Below are 19,439 nucleotides of genomic sequence, written 5' to 3' on the forward strand. Positions count from 1 at the left end.
CTTTCAAAAAAAAAAACAACAGAGTATGAGAATAGAACCTTACCTGGTCTATATCATGTTGGCTCACTATAGTCAGCCCACTTCTAAAATCCAGATTGCTTTCTGAAGCGAAGGAATCTAGAGATAAAGACACAGTCAAACCAGCTCTGCAGGTGTGTGTCTACTACACAATGGAAGAACCCGATGACAATGAACCACAGCACCGTGAAAAGCATGGGTCAAGACTGAGAACTCTATTTCAGCTTTCAGTAAATGGAAGCCCCTAGGAAGCATTTCACTGTTCTAGGCCAGGGTTCTCAAGCTTTCCTTCTGTTTCTTGCCACCTAAGGGATCCAATACACGCTCATCAGTCACAGAAGGTCCCTCGAGCAACAAGAATCATGGCCTAGGCTGACCCATTCCCATTCTTCTGGAAAATTATTTGTGACCAGAGGACTCTGGACCTGGGTCAGCCATTAACTGCAAGAAGCTGAGAAGCAGCTGAAGGCAGCCTCTACAATGCTCTTGTGCTCCACACAATTTCCCATGGACAGAAGGGAAAATACAAAACACAGCTATGCCTAGTAACTAAGTAGCTCTTGATTACCTAGTCCACCCTGTTACTGTTCAGTAACCTGAACAGTAAAAAGCAGATTAAATGTAACTAGCGTTTTAAGGTGCTAAAATCTATAGGCATTTATGGTTCACTAATTTTCAGAATAAAGTTTACCTTGTAGCCTTCTGCTTTTAAATAAGGTCCTGGAGGCAAATAAGGAGTCTTGAGAATCCGTGGGTGTGCAGTGTAACAAGTAGTACTCCAGATGGCGCCAGAGAATAAACAGGCAGGTCTCTGTGATAACTATATCGGAGAGCTCAGATTAAAGGAAAACAATCTCATCACATGATTTTGCAAAACAGTTTCTGAGCAGGAGGGAAAAGAAGAGACTGCACCATTCAGTGATTTACCACAGCCTCAGTCTAATAAACTGGACGTAAGGTCTCTCCAGAAAGCAGCAAGATGTGCTGAGAGGAAGGAGGTGGAAACTGTGGGCTGCTGTGCCAGCATAGCCTTCAGTGTCCTTGTCTCCTGTCCGGACAGAAAGTGTCTGTGTGTATTATGAGGATTACTAGTTACTCTAAAAGGTAAGAAAAATATTTTCAATTTAGAAATATATCACACATTTAACTAGAAAAAAACTAACAGTAATTATGCCCCTTTCCATATGATTTTGATACCCAAATAATGTGAAAATAAGTAAACAGTTCCCACATTTGAAAATTCTCTTAAAGGTCACCCTTCAAGCCCCACTATGATTCCATTAAGGATACAAGAACAAAGGGAAAGCAGTTTAGCTCGATTGTTGATCAGCTTCACCAAACGGCGTCTTGCTAGAACATATTTCTGGGTAGTGGAGATTTTATCAACACCAGCAGGCATCACAGACTGACACAACTAAGAAAAAAAACAAACACAGTATTAAGAATGACATATATTGTAACAAAAATTTAATGAAAATCTATATACTATAAGTAGTCACTTGTGATACGTACTGTGAAAAACATTCAAATAAATTTAAACATCCTTGCAGACAAGAGTTAATTATCTAATTAGGAAGCTAGTAATTTTAAAAAACGAGAGCCAAAGAAGCAGTTGAATTCACAAATGAACGTTCATCTGCTGCTTTTTGAAAGTCCAGTCCCTGAAACAGACATTTCCAATCTGCTGAGGGGCCAACCAATCCTGAATTTCTTGTCAAATTAAAACAAAACAAAACAGTGGGATTTCCAAGCAGTAAGTGTCACAATGCCGTGTGGAGAATTTCTATAACAGCTGTCAGGTATCTTCTGAAGAAAATGTGAATTAGACTTGTAGAGCATAATAAATACACGATCATCAACCAGAACCTCCCCTGATCCCTTCTCCATCTGGCATACTTGCAAGCACAGTGGGTCAATTTAACGTGCAGACACTGGGTTTGGCAGCAGGTGTTCTACAGTGGGACTGGTGGAGTGTCACATGCTTTACCGTGATGCTGCAGCTCTTCCTGTGTGTACTAGCATCACCCATAAGCTGTGCACGACGGGGAAGGACTGCCGGGTGAAACCACACAATTTCAGGGGTTACCTGAACCCAGTCAATAACACCTGCCTCAACCTGTACTTGCTAGCTGTGTGGCTTTGGATAAGTTAGTCTGTCTTTCAGTGCCTCAGCTTCCTCATCTGAGAAATGGGAGACACAACAATATCTGCCTAAGGTATTCAGGTAGAATATGTAGCTCATGGCTTGGCACATCATAAACTCTCAATAAGTGTCCCCTAGAATTATAAGAATGGTAAAAGGGAGTAGGCTCTGACTACTCTTAAGAGTGACATGGTGTTTTTCAGAAAACCTGGTGTGAACCAGGAATGGCAAAATGGCTCAACATGCAGGCTGCCACAAAAGACACCACGAAGCTTCAGCACTGGCCAAGGGAAGCCTTATAGCTCAGCTGTGCCACATGGAAAGAAAGAGCAGGCCCAGTAACTCAGCATCTTTAGTTACAATAAGTGCCAGGGTATGATTCTGGATCATTGAGAGAAGGCAGTCAAGTCTGATACGCCATCTCATTTGTCTGAAAAATTCACTTAACAGATACTGAAAATGCTGAAGGAACAGAGACATCTTACCTAAGGAGTCACTTCTAACTGAAAAAGCATCTGCACCTAAGTTTCTCAGCACAGATTTTTAGAGTATAAATTACCAAACTCTTTATGCAAAGGCCAGCTACCGAAACTTCTACTGAATAGCAGGTGGTTTTCTTGAACAGGTACAACTTCCTGTCACTCAGTCAAGAGTTTCTATGCTCATGAGGTGTGCTGCTTAGGTGAGGAGCTCTTCTTCAAGCCACACAGAGCTCTGAGTCATTGTAATTCCTTTCATCTCACTGCACGCATCATCTTTACCTACAAGTCTGACACCAGACCCCTGGTCCTTGTCAGTAAAAACAATGGCTTCTCAAAAGTCTCCATCGCTTGGGACTTCCCTGGTGGTCCAGTGGTAAAGAATCTGCCTTACAATGCAGGGGGCGCAGGTTCCATCCCTGGTCAGGAAACTAGGATCCCACACGCCGCGGGGCAGCTGAGCCCGCACGCCAAAACTGGTGAGCTCGTGAGCCTCAACTGGGGAGCCTGCATGCCGCAAACTGCAGAGCCCAGGCGCTCTGGAGCCCACGAGCCACAACTAGAGAGAGAAGGCCTGCACGCCACAATGCGAGAGGCCCGCACACCACAACGAAGAGCCCGAGTGCCGCAACTAAGACCCGACGCAGCCAAAAATAAATAAAATAAATAAATAATAAAATAACTCTTAAAAAAATAAAAGTATCTACCGCTCATTATAAGATTTATACCTCTTTTATCTCATCTGGGGGAAGTTGTTCCACGTTCTGTAGCTTGTTGACACTCCGTCGATGACTGTCATAATAGCTGAAGAAATCATTAGCGCTCTGTTTCAGCAGGTAGACAATAATGCCCAAACCAGGTAGGCGCCAGTATGGAACCACTGGAGCTTGGGTATCTAATAGAGTTGATAAAAAACAATGTTCTACTTATAGCCATTTTATATGAATCTCAAATGACCTGTTTTTTTAAAAAAAGGAAAGCCCAGGAATTTAAGGGCATGTAAACTATTATTAAAACCAATCCAAGACTACTTTTAAATACCACTGACAGTTCAAAGGAGTGGTTAGGAGCTACTGTAATGAGGTAGGTACATAAGGCTGGAGCCTTGAGACAATAAGGAGATCTGGCTGATGGACACTGAGACAGCTTACCCTTTACTGGGTGAAGACCTCTTTGAGAACTCTATAGAAGTTATAAACCTTTACACCTGTCTCTCCACCACCCCACACCCCGTGCACACAAATACAGTTTATAGTTTCCTGACCCCAGGTGAGTAACTCCTGCCTCGCCCTGTGGCTCTACTTATATGGACTCATTTCCAGTCTGCATCTTTCTGGTTGCTGAGTTCCCAGATCAAAGTTATTCTTCCAAAGAGACAAGGAGAACGCTAACAAATAGTTAAAAAATAGATAATTAAATTTAAAGTTTAGTGAGTCTTCTACCACAATAACTCCATTTGGATAGCAAAACAAAATGATCTGCCTTTTACTTGACGACTTTCTGATGAAGGTATAAAAGAAAAACGTGATGTTGGAAAAGCTGTTTGTAGAGGGAAGAAAAACAAGGCGAGCAATAATGTTCCTATTCTATTGATAGAGATGGTTTGTGTGGTGCAAGTAAAGCAATTTCCTCTTGTCACTGAGAGATTTCTTTGAGAAACACCTTGGTAATTTCAGGTTTAATTTGGAGATAATCTTTGTTTAATGGCCCCAACTGCCATGAACACTGAAGGAGAGATCTACATTTGCTTCCTTCACTGCCACCCCCTTGAACTTTGCTCCAAAGTCCAATCTCATAGACCTTCATGTGGAGGGGAAAAGAGAAAAGAGTCCCTTGTCAGTGGATTCTGCCACCAAAAAAATATCCTATACTCATCTGACTTGCCAATTCTCCTTCACCAGTCTCAGTGAAGATATGACAATCTTTATGATACAGGTCATCACAGAGAGCCTTCTTCTAGTGAAATTAAGTATGCCGGTCCCCAGACAACATTTGTGTCACCTCAACTTGGTAGGAAGCTATCCATAAATATGACGGTCTAATGCTGAGAGTATTCCAAATCACTTCAGAAGTTCTTATATACTAACTTGCTTAAGCCTAGAAAATATTAGAGCATTCAGAGGCACCAGACTTAGACATCAGATGAGGATGGCCCATGAGATATCTAACTACGGAAACAGATTCTGCAGAAAAGACCATGAAGTCAAAGAAGTGGAAGTGCTACAGAAAAGGGTCCCTCGATCACAAGTAATAATAAATGTACTAGAGGATAACAATAATACAAGAGCAATAATAAGAATAATAATAGCTAACACTGATGTCATGCCAAGCACCAGGCACTTTACACATATTAACACATTTAATCCTTACAATAATTCATCAGAGGGAGCTTGTTATTACTTCCACTTTATAGACAAGGAAACTGAGGCACAAAGAGATAAGTCATTTTTCTTAAGTCACTTGTAGCACTGGGATTTAAATCCAGGCAGTTCATCATCAGTCTGTGCTCTTAACCACTAGGTTAAACTATCTCTCTATAACTAAATATTCTAGAACCTACAAGATACCCATTCATATGTCTAGAATTGGCAGAGAAGAATATGCTTATTAACCCTTAAAAAAGTCTGAAGAAAAATAAAGACCAATTTATAAGGTTTCATAAAGTTCATCTTTAAGTATTAAAGATCAAAAAACAACATGGTATGCAAAAGATTGGCTCAAAATGATAAGAAACTAATGAAATTTTAATAATTATTAGTGATATTAATGTTTTGAAGAATAAACGACAAAATTACAATTTTGTTTAAAAAATCTTATGCTCAGGTTAAATTTGTTTTAAGAAGTTAGATTCAAAGGGGAAGAAAAGGATTGCCCTCTTGAGGCAGTTAGAGGTCTGCATCAAGCTATAGACCTACAGGGATTAGTAAACAGATTCATGCTCATTTACAAGCTCCCAGACAGAAAGGGGACACAGCAGGTTAAATGTCACTGCTATGTGGTAGGAAAACCACTCTTCTGAATGAAAAGGGGTCTCTGAGTAGGATTCCCAGTCATTCCATGCCCCTCCAAGTGAAGAAGACCTCCTTTTTCCTATTTGCTGAGCCACCTGAACTAGCACTTTTCCCGCATGCCGGTGAGGCTGCACCTTTGTAGTCTAGTGATCTTCCTGGCAGCAAACTTCTTGAATATAGGAGAAAGCTAGAACTATGTAGAATTAATTTGCTTAACTAAGTCAAAGAAATTGTTTTATATATCCAGTTTGAATGATTTAAGCACTTTACTCCATAAAATATTACTATAAATCTTTATTTTTTTAATCTCTTTAAGAAATTAAAATTTAAGAAATTTAAGAAATTAAAATTTAATTTCTTTAAGAAATTTCTTTAAGACATACTCTCACCCAAGGCTACTCCAAATGAATCACTGAATGACAGGTATTTTTAAGTAAAGGTATCTTATTAGGTTTTAAGAACTTCTGTTTCCAAATATGTCAAACTAAGACCATACCAGACAACAGCCCACTCCCTGCTCATGGCAGAAAATAAAAAACCTAGACATAACACAAAAAATAACTACCTAAAGTTACCAAAGTAAACAGAAGCAGACAGATGCTGGTAGGGAGTGCAGGCGCACTGGGAAGAGGGCAGATGGAACCGGTACAACTCTAAGCTCGCAGCTCATGGCCTTCGGCCTGGGGCTAAGTACACCCAGCAGTAGCGCAAGCAACACAATGCAGAAGCAGGAGTGCTGATGGAAAAAGCACAGTCATTAACGCCTGACAAACCGAAAAAACAGCAGCTGAGAAGCCGGGAAACCATGACCAGTGAAGAAAGTTTTAGGGGAATCCCAGAAGAGTAGAGAGGGGATCCCTATAGCTACCCACATCACTAACTGACCCCTGAACCATGCACGTAACACACTCAAAACATCTCAGCTAAAGGCAAAAGACATAAACTGACGCAGCACCTGTCACCCAAGAATCAGTGTTCACAGGTCAAAACAGCCAAGGTAATTAAGCCAAAACAAAAACACCATACAGGGAAAAAATAATGGAATCTAGAACCTTCAAACCTTTGTAATGTTCAGTATACAATTTTAAATACCCAACATATAAACAACTAAGAAAATGGAACACATTCTCAAGAGACAAGAAAACCAAGCAAGTCTAATCCCTGATAAACCAGATGTTGGTAACTAATGAATGAGCGTTTTAAAGTAGCTATTATAACTGAGGGGAAACAAACAATGAAAACATAGTTAATCTCAGTAAAGAAAATAAAAATGAGATAAGAGAATCAAACAAAAATTCTAAAACTGAAAAATACAATTTCTGAAATAAAAATATTCACTGGATATATTTTGCCAAATAGAGCTTATTGAGGAAAGAATAAGTGAACTTGAAGATAAAGCAACTGAAGTGGTCAAAAAGCACAAACTTCCAGTTTTAAGATAAATTAGCACTAGGGATGTAATGTACCATGCAATAAATATAATTCACACTGCTCTATGTCATGCATAAAAGTTGTTAGGAGAGTAAATCCTAAGGGTCCTCATCACAAGGAAAAAAATTTTTCCCCTTTTATTTTGTGTCTATGAGATGATGGATGTTCACTAAACTTATTGTGATAACCATTTCATGATGCATGTAAGTCAGATCATTATGCTGTACATCTTAAACTTATACAGTGCTGTATGTCAATTATATCTCAATAAAACTGGAAGAAAAAAATTCCAGTCTTCCATTATCTGTAAATATAGTTGCTAACGTAAAATTTACATATTCATGATACCAAGATATAAACAAAAAATTACAAGGAGGAATGGTTGCAAAAAATAAATGATCTGCCCATTATATTTACCTTCAGGGCCTTGAAATCATGCTAACATACATAAAATGCAATGCAACTTTACATGAGATAGTAAATCAAATAATTAAAAAGTATAGCAGGGGCTTCCCTGGTGGCGCAGTGGTTGAGAGTCTGCCTGCCGATGCAGGGGACACGGGTTCGTACCCCGGTCCGGGAAGATCCCACATGCCGCGGAACGGCTGGGCCCGTGAGCCATGGCCGCTGAGCCTGCGCATCCGGAGCCTGGGGGGCTCCACAACGGGAGAGGCTACAACAGTGGGATGCCCGCGTACCGCAAAAAAAGTTATAGCAAATGTTCTCATCCTATTTCTTATAAATAAAGAGCATTACAAAAAAAAAACATAGTATCAAATCATCTAATATATGTTTGAAGAGAATGGGGCTGAAAATATTTGAAGAAAAAAAGAGTCAAAATTTCCCCAAAATTGTATAGATAAAAAATTCTCAACAACACTAAACGGAATAAAAACAAAGATGCCCACACCAAGGCACGTTAACAGTCAAACTGTTTAAAGAGGAAGAGCACATCTCAAGAGCAGCAACAGAAAAACAACACTTTACATATAGAGGAACAATATTCCCATCAATGACTGACTTCTCATTATAAATCATGGAAGACAAAAGAAAGTGAAACCATATCTTTAAAGTACAGAAAGCACAAAACTACCAGCTCAGAATTCTATATCCAGCAGAATTATCCTGCAAGAATGAAGGCAAAATCAAGACATTTTCAATAAAAGAAAGTTAAGAGAATTCATCACTAACGGACCCATACTTATGTAAGAAATTTTTCGGTCTGAAGGGAAATGACACCACATGGAAACTCTGATCATTGAGAAAGAATAAGGAGCATCAAATGTGTTTAATATCTAAATAAATGCAAAAGACTTTTTTCTTTTTACCCTTTTGTTCTTTACTTATAAAGCATTAAATTGTTTGAAATAAAAATTATTGTCTAAGGGAATTTATAGTGTATGTAGATGTAATACATGTAACAATTACAACATAAAAGAAGGGGGGAATGTGGGCCTATACAGTTGTAAGAGTTGTAAATTTTGAATGAAGTAGTACTATATTAACAATAAATAGGCTGTGAAAAACGATGGCAATTCCTAAAAAAATAAAATAATACAAAGAAGTGTAGGTAAAAACCCAATGGTAAAATTAAAATCAATTCTATAAAACATACTTTTTTTAAAAGCAGGTAAGGAAAAACAAAAACAAAAAAACAGAGAAAGGAGGTAGAAAGCAATTAATAAGTAGAAAACAATTAAATGATAGACCCAAGTCCAATCATATCAATAATTATATTAAATATTAAAGGACTAAACACACCACTAAAAGCAGAGATAGTCAAAATGGATTAAAGAAAAAAAAGACTCAACTCTCTGCTGTGTACAAGAGATGCACTTTAAACATAAAAACATGGATAGGATGAAAATAAATGGACAGAAAGAAATAAACCATGTAAACCATAAGATATTTTGAAAAAGAAGAACAAAGCTAGAGGATTTAAACCACCTGATTTCAAGACTTACTGTTGATATAAAGCTATTGAAGAATAAGTATATAAAGACAGTGTGTATGAAGTATATAAAGACAGTGTGGTACTAGAGAAAGAACAGACATACAGATTAATGGAACAGAATCAAGAGTCCAAAAATAAACGCAAATTTATGTGGTCAATTGATTTTTGAGAAAAGGTATCAAAGTAATCCAAACAGAAAAAGATAATGTTTTCAACAAATAGTACTAAAACTGGACACAGGCTCATCACTAGTCATCAAGGAAATGCAAATTAAAATCACAGTGACATATCACAACACAACCACTAGAATGGCTGACAAACCAAGCATTGGCAAGTATGTGGATCAGCTAGAACTCTTATACATGGCTGGTAGGAATGCAAAACGACTGTACTTTGTAAAACAGAATGGCAGTATCTTATTTAGTTAAACATACCACAGAAGCCAGCAATTGCATTCTTAGGCATCTAATCAAAAGATATGAAAACATTATGTCCACATAAAGATTTATATCCAAATATTCATAGTAGCATTATTCACAATAGCTAAAAATCTGGAAATAACCCAAATGTCTATCAATTAGTGAAGAGATATATTATGGTATATTTTTAATATGGAATACCAGCCAGAAATAAAAAGGAACAAAATAGTAATACACACATGGATGGATTTCAAAAACACTGAGCTAAATGAAAGAAGTCGAAACACAAAAAACACTACATTATTGTATGATTCCATTTATATAGAATTCTGGAAAAGGCAAAATAATAGACACCTTGACCAGGGGTCAGAGGAAACAATCACATGCAAAGGGACAAGAAGAAACTTTTAAGGATGAGGGAATTATTCTATATTTTGGTTGTGGTAGTGGTTACACACTGCATAAAATTACAAAAAGCACTCAAACTGTACACCCAAGATGGGTATATTTTGTTGTATGTAAATAAAAAACCTCAATAAAAACATTTTTCTTTTAATCCCGCTTGCTAGGACATTTTATAATGGAGTTAGACAAACAAGAGTTCTTGGCATAACATATTTTTTCATAATATTATTCTATTAAATAGATATTTTACATGATTAAGCAATTTTCAGAGAAAATAAGATCCTGAAGACAATGAAAATGTGACAAAATGATTCACAGAAATCTCAAACAAAAGGTTTCTTGAGATCATCACCAGTCCATCACAATACAACCACCAAGATCCAAACGGGCTTTGGCTTTTGAATGTCCCATGGGACAAAAGCTTTAACCAATCCATAATCCGGCCTCATATTCCTAATCTTCCCTACTGGGTCACTAGGGAATCATAGGCTACATCAGTTTACTAACTATCGAAATTTTACTTTGCTATGTTACAGAAATTTGGAGCTAAATACAAAACCTAACTGAGACACTAAATTCAGCTTAACATGATTTAACATACAAACTGTCTATTTTCATACTTTTCACCTGGCTAGTTTACTCTTCAATCCTAGAGCCTTTTGGGTCTCACATGCTACATAAAACTATACTCTCCCCACACGGCTCTTCCAGATTCATCCTCAGAAAATCTTAAATTTCTCTATTCTTTCCAGTTCTCCAGCTGTATCCACAGGTCTGACAAGAGTACCTCCTCATCACTCCTTCTTAAAGAAGTCGTTTTAAAAATTTCCCATTCATTACTCGTGGTAAAAAAAAAAAAAAATTGCATCTTACTGGGGCCAACTAGAGCTTGTCGTAATCCTGGCAACTTAATTCCTCAAATACAGAAAGAAAGAACTAGCTAGCTCACCTTGCCGGGGCCCATCTCTATTAATGGTTTCTGACAGGCTAGGGGTGAAGAGACACACAGCATGCTGAAAGGTAGGGGAACTCTGTAACATGAGTGACTGGCAATATTCCATGACATTGGCACAAATCTACAAAGGAAGAACAAGCAGTAACAAAAATATTAGCTCCCCAAATGCCTCATATCATGGAAATCCAGATTTGAAGGAGAACAAAGTTATAGATCAGTTTGTAAAATTACAACAAAGTTACAAATCAATTTGTAAAATTACCCACATCTATTATTTTCCTCAAATATCTCCAAAAACATAAAAAGCTTAAAGAATAGCTATACAACTCTCACTCCTCTTACCTGCTGCATAGCCAGTTCGATCTCATCTTTCTTGCTCACTCTATCCCCCTCCACATTATCATCTTGAAATTTAAACTGACGCAGTCTGTCGGAGCCACCAAAGCGACTTAGTAGTCCTAAGCACTGGCGCTAAGGAAAGAAAAGATACTTTCTTATTCATATCTAGTTGTATATGTTTAAAGTTAGTGACCTATCTTTCTTGAGGGAGATAAAAAAGAAAAACTCAGTGGGGAGTGAAATCACTCTTTAAAGCATCTAATTTCTTACTTCCAACTGACTCAACTAAAGTTAGCAATATTAAAATTTACCTTTCTGCAAATGTATTTACTTGGCAGACAACTCATTAAAAGAATATTATATTCTTTTAGCAGTTAACCCCGACTAAAATCTAAGTGCTTGCCAAAGGTTTTTTGTATCACACCAAATAATTCCTTAGTAGATTCCCATTAAATAAATACTAATCAATAAACAATGAGAAGCAAAATGAGATGGCAAACAGAAGCAGATTTGTGATAATTTTGTCTACTAAGGCTCAAATTTAAAGGCTCTTACTCCTGTGGCTGCTTCTGGGGACTTCAAAAAGGAGTTGGGAACACAGAAGAAACCTTGGCAGATAAATCGCAAAGCTCATTTGTTTGAAATGTTGGTACTTTTCACCTGAGAATATAATTGTTCCTAAGGTTCTCAGTGGGAAAGGACAAGCTTTGCAAAATTGGCAGTATGTCCAGAATCAGAGATGTGGGTTCCAATTACAGGTACAAGACTTTTTGTTATATGTCCTGGGACAAGTTACTTAACTTTCTCAAGCCTCTGTGTTCATATTTCTAGAGTGATAATAGCAATTCCCACCTTAGAAGATTATTGTTAGGATTACCTGAGACATTGAACTGTATTTAAAGTGCTTAGTACAGTGTTCTGCACATAGTAAGTGCACAATAAAAACACGTTTAAAACATTGGTATTACACATACACACATTCACCCCTACATATATACATCCATATATATTATATAATATCTAACTTAAACTGATGTTAGTTTAAATAATAAGTATGGATAAGGCAAAACATACTAAGGAGATTATAATGTAAATTTAATTTGTCAAAATACTCTTTTTAAATCTTAAAACTGGCTGTTTGCTATTCTTACAGACAAAAACAGATGCACTATCACATTTCCAGAGGCTACCTTATGAAAGATGCATCAAAAATATTTTTTTCTCCCCACCAATGAAAAAAGTTAGAAGGCTTAAAAAAACAAAACAAAACAGAGTATTTTGGCTTGGTTAGAGAGAGTACAAGCCTTTCTGGAGTGCTATTTGACAATGACTCAAAATGTACTACTTGTATACCCATGCACGCAGTGATAACAATTATGCTGATGGCAGCATTTTTCTTTTGGAAACTTGAAAAACAGCTCATGAAAAGAGGACTGTTTAAGAAAATTACTGTATCAAAAATAATGGAATATAAATATAATTCTTCTGCAGCCAAAAAAAAGTGAAGGTGCTCAAATCAAAGCAGGCCAGGAGGCTCCCAGAAAGACTGCAATAAAATATCTAATTGATAAGCTATCTACTCTGTTTGAATATATTGAAAAGAGATGATATAACTGGAGGAGAGTTTGGGAATAAATTAGAAATAAGTACATAAAACCAAGCAAATAAAAAAAAGAAACACTTACTCTAGGAAAAACAATGTTGTATAGAAAAGTAAAATATGGTCCATCCATGGCTTATTCATAAATGACATTTCATAGTAATAATAATATAACACTAAATATTAATCTAATCGAAATTATGATATGATTAGAGTTGGGGGTGGGGACACGTTACAAGAGAGGTACGTATTGTATGACAGAAGAACAGGAGTAAAGAGATCTAAATTCTCATCCTTCTCGATAGAAGGTCAACAGATGACTCTTAAAATTGGAAAATCAAGTAGTAGTAACGTAAGCATATTATTTAGAGATATGAAAGAATCAATTAAAACCGTCGCTGGGTTTACCCAAATTCAGGGAGCAGAATGGGGAGGAGCAGTGAGAGGACTGTTGTATTTTGTTACAAGTCTTATAGCTGCTCTTAAAAGAAGTAAAAAAAAATTTTTTAATTTAAAAAATAAAAAAGAAGTAAGAAAGAATCAGTTACCTGGAATCTTCCAATATGTCCCTGTAGCTCCATTAGAGATCCTTCATTAACATCAACATCAAGTTCACTTAGTATACCTATAAAATTTGGAATGCTTTTAAATGTAGTGTTATAATCAAAAAATTAAAAAACCAGGAATGGTAGTTTTACTATTTTATATTTATATATGTATAAATATATATATTTATATATATATATATGCATAAATAGACACAGACTCTGCCATGAAGGAGGTTTGAGAAATACGACTTTACAAAGATTGTGTACCACCACACAATATGTAAGTGTAGCACACCACATATTCAGTCATATGCAAGCTAAATCTAGACTGAATCAGTAATTCAAAAAGGCACTTCAAAGTTTTTGAGAAAAATCGACTTTTTATTTATAAACATAAAAGCTAAAATTTTCTAAACTCAGCAGTAAATTACTTTCTCATGTAACAGTTCAGAATATAAAACACTAAAAATGAAATGCATTTTTTTTCTTTTATCTCGTCTATGTATTGTACCATTTGATTTTTTTTCTTTTCCCTTAGGCAAAGTACAGTTTACATATACACAAAAAAGTTGCCATTCAATTTCTCAGTTTGGACCCATTATGAAATCCCTAAAGCTGATCAACCTTTTATAGTACCATGGACTCCCTTTATTTCTATTGAGCCCTCCAAGCAAGCCCATGGGTCATTCTCTCCACTGGTTTATTTCTTTGTTCTATGACTGTAGCCATGAGGAGAACCCAGCTGATCCTGTCCCAGCCACCCTAACTATCCATGTGTTTTCACAATCCCTTTAATCCATTTCTTACTTCCAAGCATACACTCCATAGCACATAACCTGGAACCTTATCCTTTGCTCCTTATAATGACAAGCCTTCCTCCTTTTAGATTTCTCAGCCCATCAACCTCTACACAAACCTACAGAAAATACTCATATCACTTGGCACATGCTGGCTTGTTACCTCACCTGCGCCTCACTGCTCCACTAGCTCCTTTCCCTTTCCCACCTCCACCTCCACGGGGAGTAGGCTCCCAGAATCACTTTAATTACTTTCTAAAATTTACCCTACCGCAGAGGATTTTTCTGGACTATCTAAAAATGTGTTCAGGTCTCCCTTGTACTCCAAAACAAAACAAAACCAAGTAAAACCCTGGTTAATATCAAATTCTTGAAATATTTTTTTCTCCATTTGTTGCTTGTGATTCTTATGCCCTCCTTTTCCATCTTAACCCCTTGAAAGCTGGAGTTTGCACTTAACACTACCATGGAACTTTGGCTTTTTCCTGTTTGTCCTTAATCTTTCTGATCTCTGCAACCTGTGTTGCTGTTCCCCAGTTCTTTCATTCCTCCTGCACACCAACTGCTGCCTCTATTTTAAAAAACTAGCAATTCTCAGATTCTTTTTTCTTTTGGCAGCACCGAGTGGCACGCGGAGCTTCCCCAATCAAGGATCGAACCCGTGTCCCCTGCAGTGAAAGCACAGTCTTAACCACTGGACCACCAGGGAAGTCCAATTCTCAGATTCTTAAGACCTTTCTGCTACGTGCCACCTGAGTGCTGTGGACCATATATATCATCCTCAACTCCAAAACACTTTACAGAATATCTGTGGGTCACAGATAAAAAATTAACCTGATGATAAGTAGTTGAGGAGGTACAACATATCTGGTACTGGGCTAAGCATTTAAGACAAAACCATATAGTAAAATTACAGGATAATACAAAACCATATGTAATCAAGGGCTGAACTGGGCAGAGTAGGGTTAAGAGGAGTATAAATTATTTTTTAAAGTTATTTTAAAAAATTAGGAGGGTATTTGGCATTATCTTTTAAAATTATTTTAAAGTGTGTGTGTGTATATATATATACACACACGTATGTAATGGTATATATGTATGTATATATATATATAGATATATATAAAAGTATATTTATATCTGACAAAGCACTGCCAGGAACTTACCAAGCCTACCAGCTCAAATATATAAAAATGTATATGTATACGTATACACACACACACACACAAAGTTATTAAATGCCATACCGTTTGACATTTTTAAAAAGATCAGAAACAGTCAACGTGTCATAGGGGTCTGGGTAACCACCTCACAATTGGAAAACTATTCCACCAATTAAAGAGTCAGGTAGGATCTATACATGCCGATGAGAAAAAATCCCCAAGACACAATGTGGGGAAAAATTTACAGAGCAGTGTGTATGGTATTTCATTTGTGTAGGGAGGAAAAAATTTTTACACCACGAGCAGAGAAACTGCTAGAAAAACAAAGTATAAATTGATAATTGGTTCCTTTTAGGGAGCAGGAATTGCTGGTCAGGGTGCTTTATTCTTTTGTTTGAATATACCACGAGCATGTTAAAATAAACTGTGCCTTTCTGAAGATAATTTTAATACAGTGACAGGGTTAAATGCTGCTATTAGTAAAATACAGAATATTTCAAATATTTTTAAAAAGTAACGAAAGGGGACTTCCCTGGTGGCGCAGTGGTTGAGAGTCCGCCTGCCGATGCAGGGGACACGGGTTCGTGCCCCGGTCCGGGAAGATCCCACATGCCGCGGAGCGGCTGGGCCCGTGAGCCATGGCCGCTGAGCCTGCGCGTCCGGAGCCTGTGCTCCTCAACGGGAGAGGCCACAGCAGTGAGAGGCCCGCGTACCGCAAAAACAAAAACAAAATAAAAGGAACGAAAGGAAAATTCATCGATAAAATCACCTTGCCAGAGGATCTGATAAAAGGTAAATTCTCTCTGTACTAACTCAGGACTTCTGGATTAAGATGGCAGAATGAAGTAGTATCATAGAATGTCCCTTCTATAATCAACCTACAAATAAATGAAATTCACCAAAAAGGGAAAGGGGCCAAATTACACCATAAATACTAAAGCATGGTGGTGCTTAAGGAAAAAAAAAAGGGGAGATGAAGAAAATTCCAGGGGAGTAAGTAGCATAATTCAACTCATGACCCTCATCCCACCCCTCAGAAGCAGTACAGAGAAAAGAAGATAAGCCAACAAACTCTTGCAAATTCTCATGGAGACCCCAAAATTTGCGAAGAAGCACATTCGGGTGATTAAGTAAATTAAGTAATTAGGAGAAACCAAGGTAAAAACCATTTGGAGAAGAACCACTACATAGCACTATGGGACCTTAGTAAAGGCAAGGGTAGCCTGTCTTGGTATCATCTCAGGACACTGGAATGAAGTGGGGAAATGAACATAATAAGCACACAGGACCAAGACACTCCAAGGCTGGGTGGAGTTGACCCTGGGATCTCCGCAGAATGAGCACAGTCTCTAAGTACCTTAATATGCACTGCACTCTGCCCTTCCAAACTCTCTCCTTCTCCCAACACAAAGGGCTCAGGCACTGAGGCATGCCCAGAGAAGAAAAAATATTGCGGGTGTTGGGGCAGAAACAGAAGTTGGCCTCAGACTTCTCCACAGCAATATAAAGATGGAGGTAGTATAGGCTAGTAGTGAAGCACACAGACTCAGAAGCCACACTGCATGAAAAACCCTACAGTATTATTTGTGTGACTTTGGACAAGTTGACCTCTCTGTGCCTCAGTTTCCTCATTTGTAAAAAAAATATGACATTATTATTAATAGTAGGCCATGCTTTCATTCAAGAATAAAGGCAACCTTTACATGTTTGTAAACATTAGAGAGTTCAGGGAAGATTATATACTTTTTCTTAGGGGAGGAGACCTCAATACAAATTAAAAACACCAAGAGATAAATCAAAAGAAAGAACTCAGAAATGGTGAAGCTATAGGAGGAAAAAAAAGAATTGGTGTTTTTCTGTGAATCCATGTAAATATACAAGTATAACTAAATAGCTGAAGTTATTATGGTTACAAGACTGAATATAAATGATATTTACTTGACAAAGTAAAAATAATACAAGCAAACAACATGAGGGTGGAAGAAGAAGTGTAAAATAACTCATTACTTCATCTTTCACATCAGGAGTTAGTTGATTCTGTCTAAATTTTTTTTTTTTTTTTTTTTGCCATACGTGGGCCTCTCACTGTTGTGGCCTCTCCCGTTGCGAAGAACAGACTCCGGACGCGCAGGTTCAGCGGCCATGGCTCACGGGCCCAGCCGCTCCACGGCATGTGGGATCCTCCCGGACTGGGGCACGAACCCGTGTCCCCTGCATTGGCAGGCGGACTCTCAACCACTGCGCCACCAGGGAAGCCCCCTGTCTAAAATTTATATGTAGTAAAAAAAATTTTTTTAATGACCAAAATATCTTAGTAGTTTATCATAATCTTTTTTTCTTCTTAATCATAGTGATCTTTTTAAGAACTAATATCTCTTGTACACTTGTAGTAAAGAAACATTTGTCTGGAATTCATCAATGTCTTCAGTTTCTCTTCAATTAGTTTTTCATCTGTAAAGTTCACGTAAAATTAAATAGCTGTTTTCTAAAACTGAATGTAAAAGGTATCCCATTCTCGTAAAGTACCTCTGTATGTCTGTTTCTCTCCACCGCCCCTCCCCCGCACGAATACATACATATACATAGAGCAATGTTTGAAAAGCTACTTATCTATGTTAACATTTGATAATTTCTAGATAGTGGGATATGAGTGTTAATTATTTTCTTGAACTTTTTGAATTTTTTATACTGACCATATATCACTTTTATAAACATATTACTTCAAATAAAGGCAGTTAAGGGGACTTCCCTGGTGGTCCAGTGGTTAAAAATCCACCTTCCGATGCAAGGGACGCAGCTTGTCGGGGAACTAAGATCCCACATGCCGCGGGGCAACTAAGCCCACATGCCGCAGCAGAGGATCCCACATACCGCAACAAAGATCCCGCGTGCCTCGACTAAGACCCGACGAAGCCAAAAATGAAATAAATAACAATAATTTTTTTTTTAAAAAGGCAGTTAACTCTGTTAGTTCCAATCTCAAATAAGTCATATATAGCTGCAAAGTAATAATAACCTCATTCTATTAAGTGTATGTCAGTCTGTAAAGTACTGGTAAAAATCCATTCAACATAATCAACTCACCAGGAAGTGCTGCTTTACTTATAATTCCTGTCAGCAGAGCCAATTCCTGCAAAGACCCAGCACTAACATCCTGACAGCGCAGGATTGCTTGTATGGTGTCAGAATGAGAAATGAGAAACTGCAACACCTAAGACAAAGAAAAGGAGGGGAAATGGAAAAACAGAGGTGGAAGAGTAGAAAATTGTATTATAAATTTATATCCATCTGTTTAATAACATTGAAGCAAGTAATTTAATGTAATGAAGAATATTAGATAAGCAGTTGTCTTTTGCATTTATGTAGTTTATTTCTTCAAGAAGCAAACATCTAACTAAATTTCATAAGAAAGCTAAAGATAAGGATTATTTCAAAGTTTAGAGATTAATACATTTAGAAGCTACTATAGAAGAGTATAACTTGGGACTACTGTATGAAAACTATTATTTGACCCCTATTTTTTTTTATTTTTGTCTAAATGGAACTAGAACATGAATTTAAAATGAGTGTGTTCAGAAATGACTTACTGGGACTTCCCTGGTGACTCAGTAGTTAAGAATCCGCCTGCCAATGCAGGGGACACGAGTTCGAGCCCTGGTCCGGGAAGATCCCACATGCCGCAGAGCGACTAAGCCCATGCGCCACAACTACTAAGCCTGCGCTCTAGGGCCCAGGAGCCACAAACACTGAGCCCACGTGCCACAACTGCTGAAGCCCATGCGCCTAGAGCCCGTGCTCTGCAACGAGAAGCCACCGCAATGAGAAGCCCACACACCGCAACAACGAAGAGTAGCCCCCGCTCGCCGCAACTAGAGAAAGCCTGCGTGCAGCAACGAAGACCCAATGCAGCCAAAAATAAATAAATAAATAAATTTATTTTTAAAAAATGACTTACTGAATTCAAGTTTGCTCTGTGAAAGTCTGACTAGTGTGACATGGGGACAATCACATAAAAGCTTTTGTCTAACTCTCCTTTTGATATGATGAAAATAAATGAGATACAAATCTTGACCTCTAAACTCTGCCCTTTCACCTTAGCATTTTACAGTGTACCACCATAGAAGACTCTACTCATTTTCACATTCCAACATCTTCTTAACTGGATTATAGATTCCCT

At 37.6% G+C, this 19,439-nt stretch overlaps 1 protein-coding gene across 3 annotated transcripts in view; it reads right to left on the reverse strand.

Annotated features, from left to right (window-relative positions):
* The window catches only part of NUP205 (nucleoporin 205), an 88,503-nt gene that overhangs the window by 8,238 nt on the left and 60,826 nt on the right, over window positions 1-19,439 (reverse strand). For 2 of the 3 annotated variants that reach the window (XM_089917354.1, XM_022580382.3), the window contains 8 exons: window positions 18,347-18,473; window positions 13,303-13,379; window positions 11,158-11,286; window positions 10,810-10,936; window positions 3,369-3,535; window positions 1,309-1,432; window positions 710-838; window positions 44-117 (listed from right to left, as the gene is read on the reverse strand). In XM_089917354.1, coding sequence (XP_089773480.1) covers window positions 44-117; window positions 710-838; window positions 1,309-1,432; window positions 3,369-3,535; window positions 10,810-10,936; window positions 11,158-11,286; window positions 13,303-13,379; window positions 18,347-18,473 — 954 coding nt within the window. Of the gene's footprint in view, window positions 1-43; window positions 118-709; window positions 839-1,308; window positions 1,433-3,368; window positions 3,536-10,809; window positions 10,937-11,157; window positions 11,287-13,302; window positions 13,380-18,346; window positions 18,474-19,439 lie in introns of those variants that run through there. The other variant, XR_002645561.3, reaches the window with a different exon arrangement.

Source organism: Delphinapterus leucas, chromosome 9 (genome assembly GCF_059928025.1).
Source record: "Delphinapterus leucas isolate spDelLeu-1000000601 "Yukka" chromosome 9, BTC_Dleu_Yukka2, whole genome shotgun sequence".
Lineage (NCBI taxonomy): Eukaryota > Metazoa > Chordata > Mammalia > Artiodactyla > Monodontidae > Delphinapterus > Delphinapterus leucas.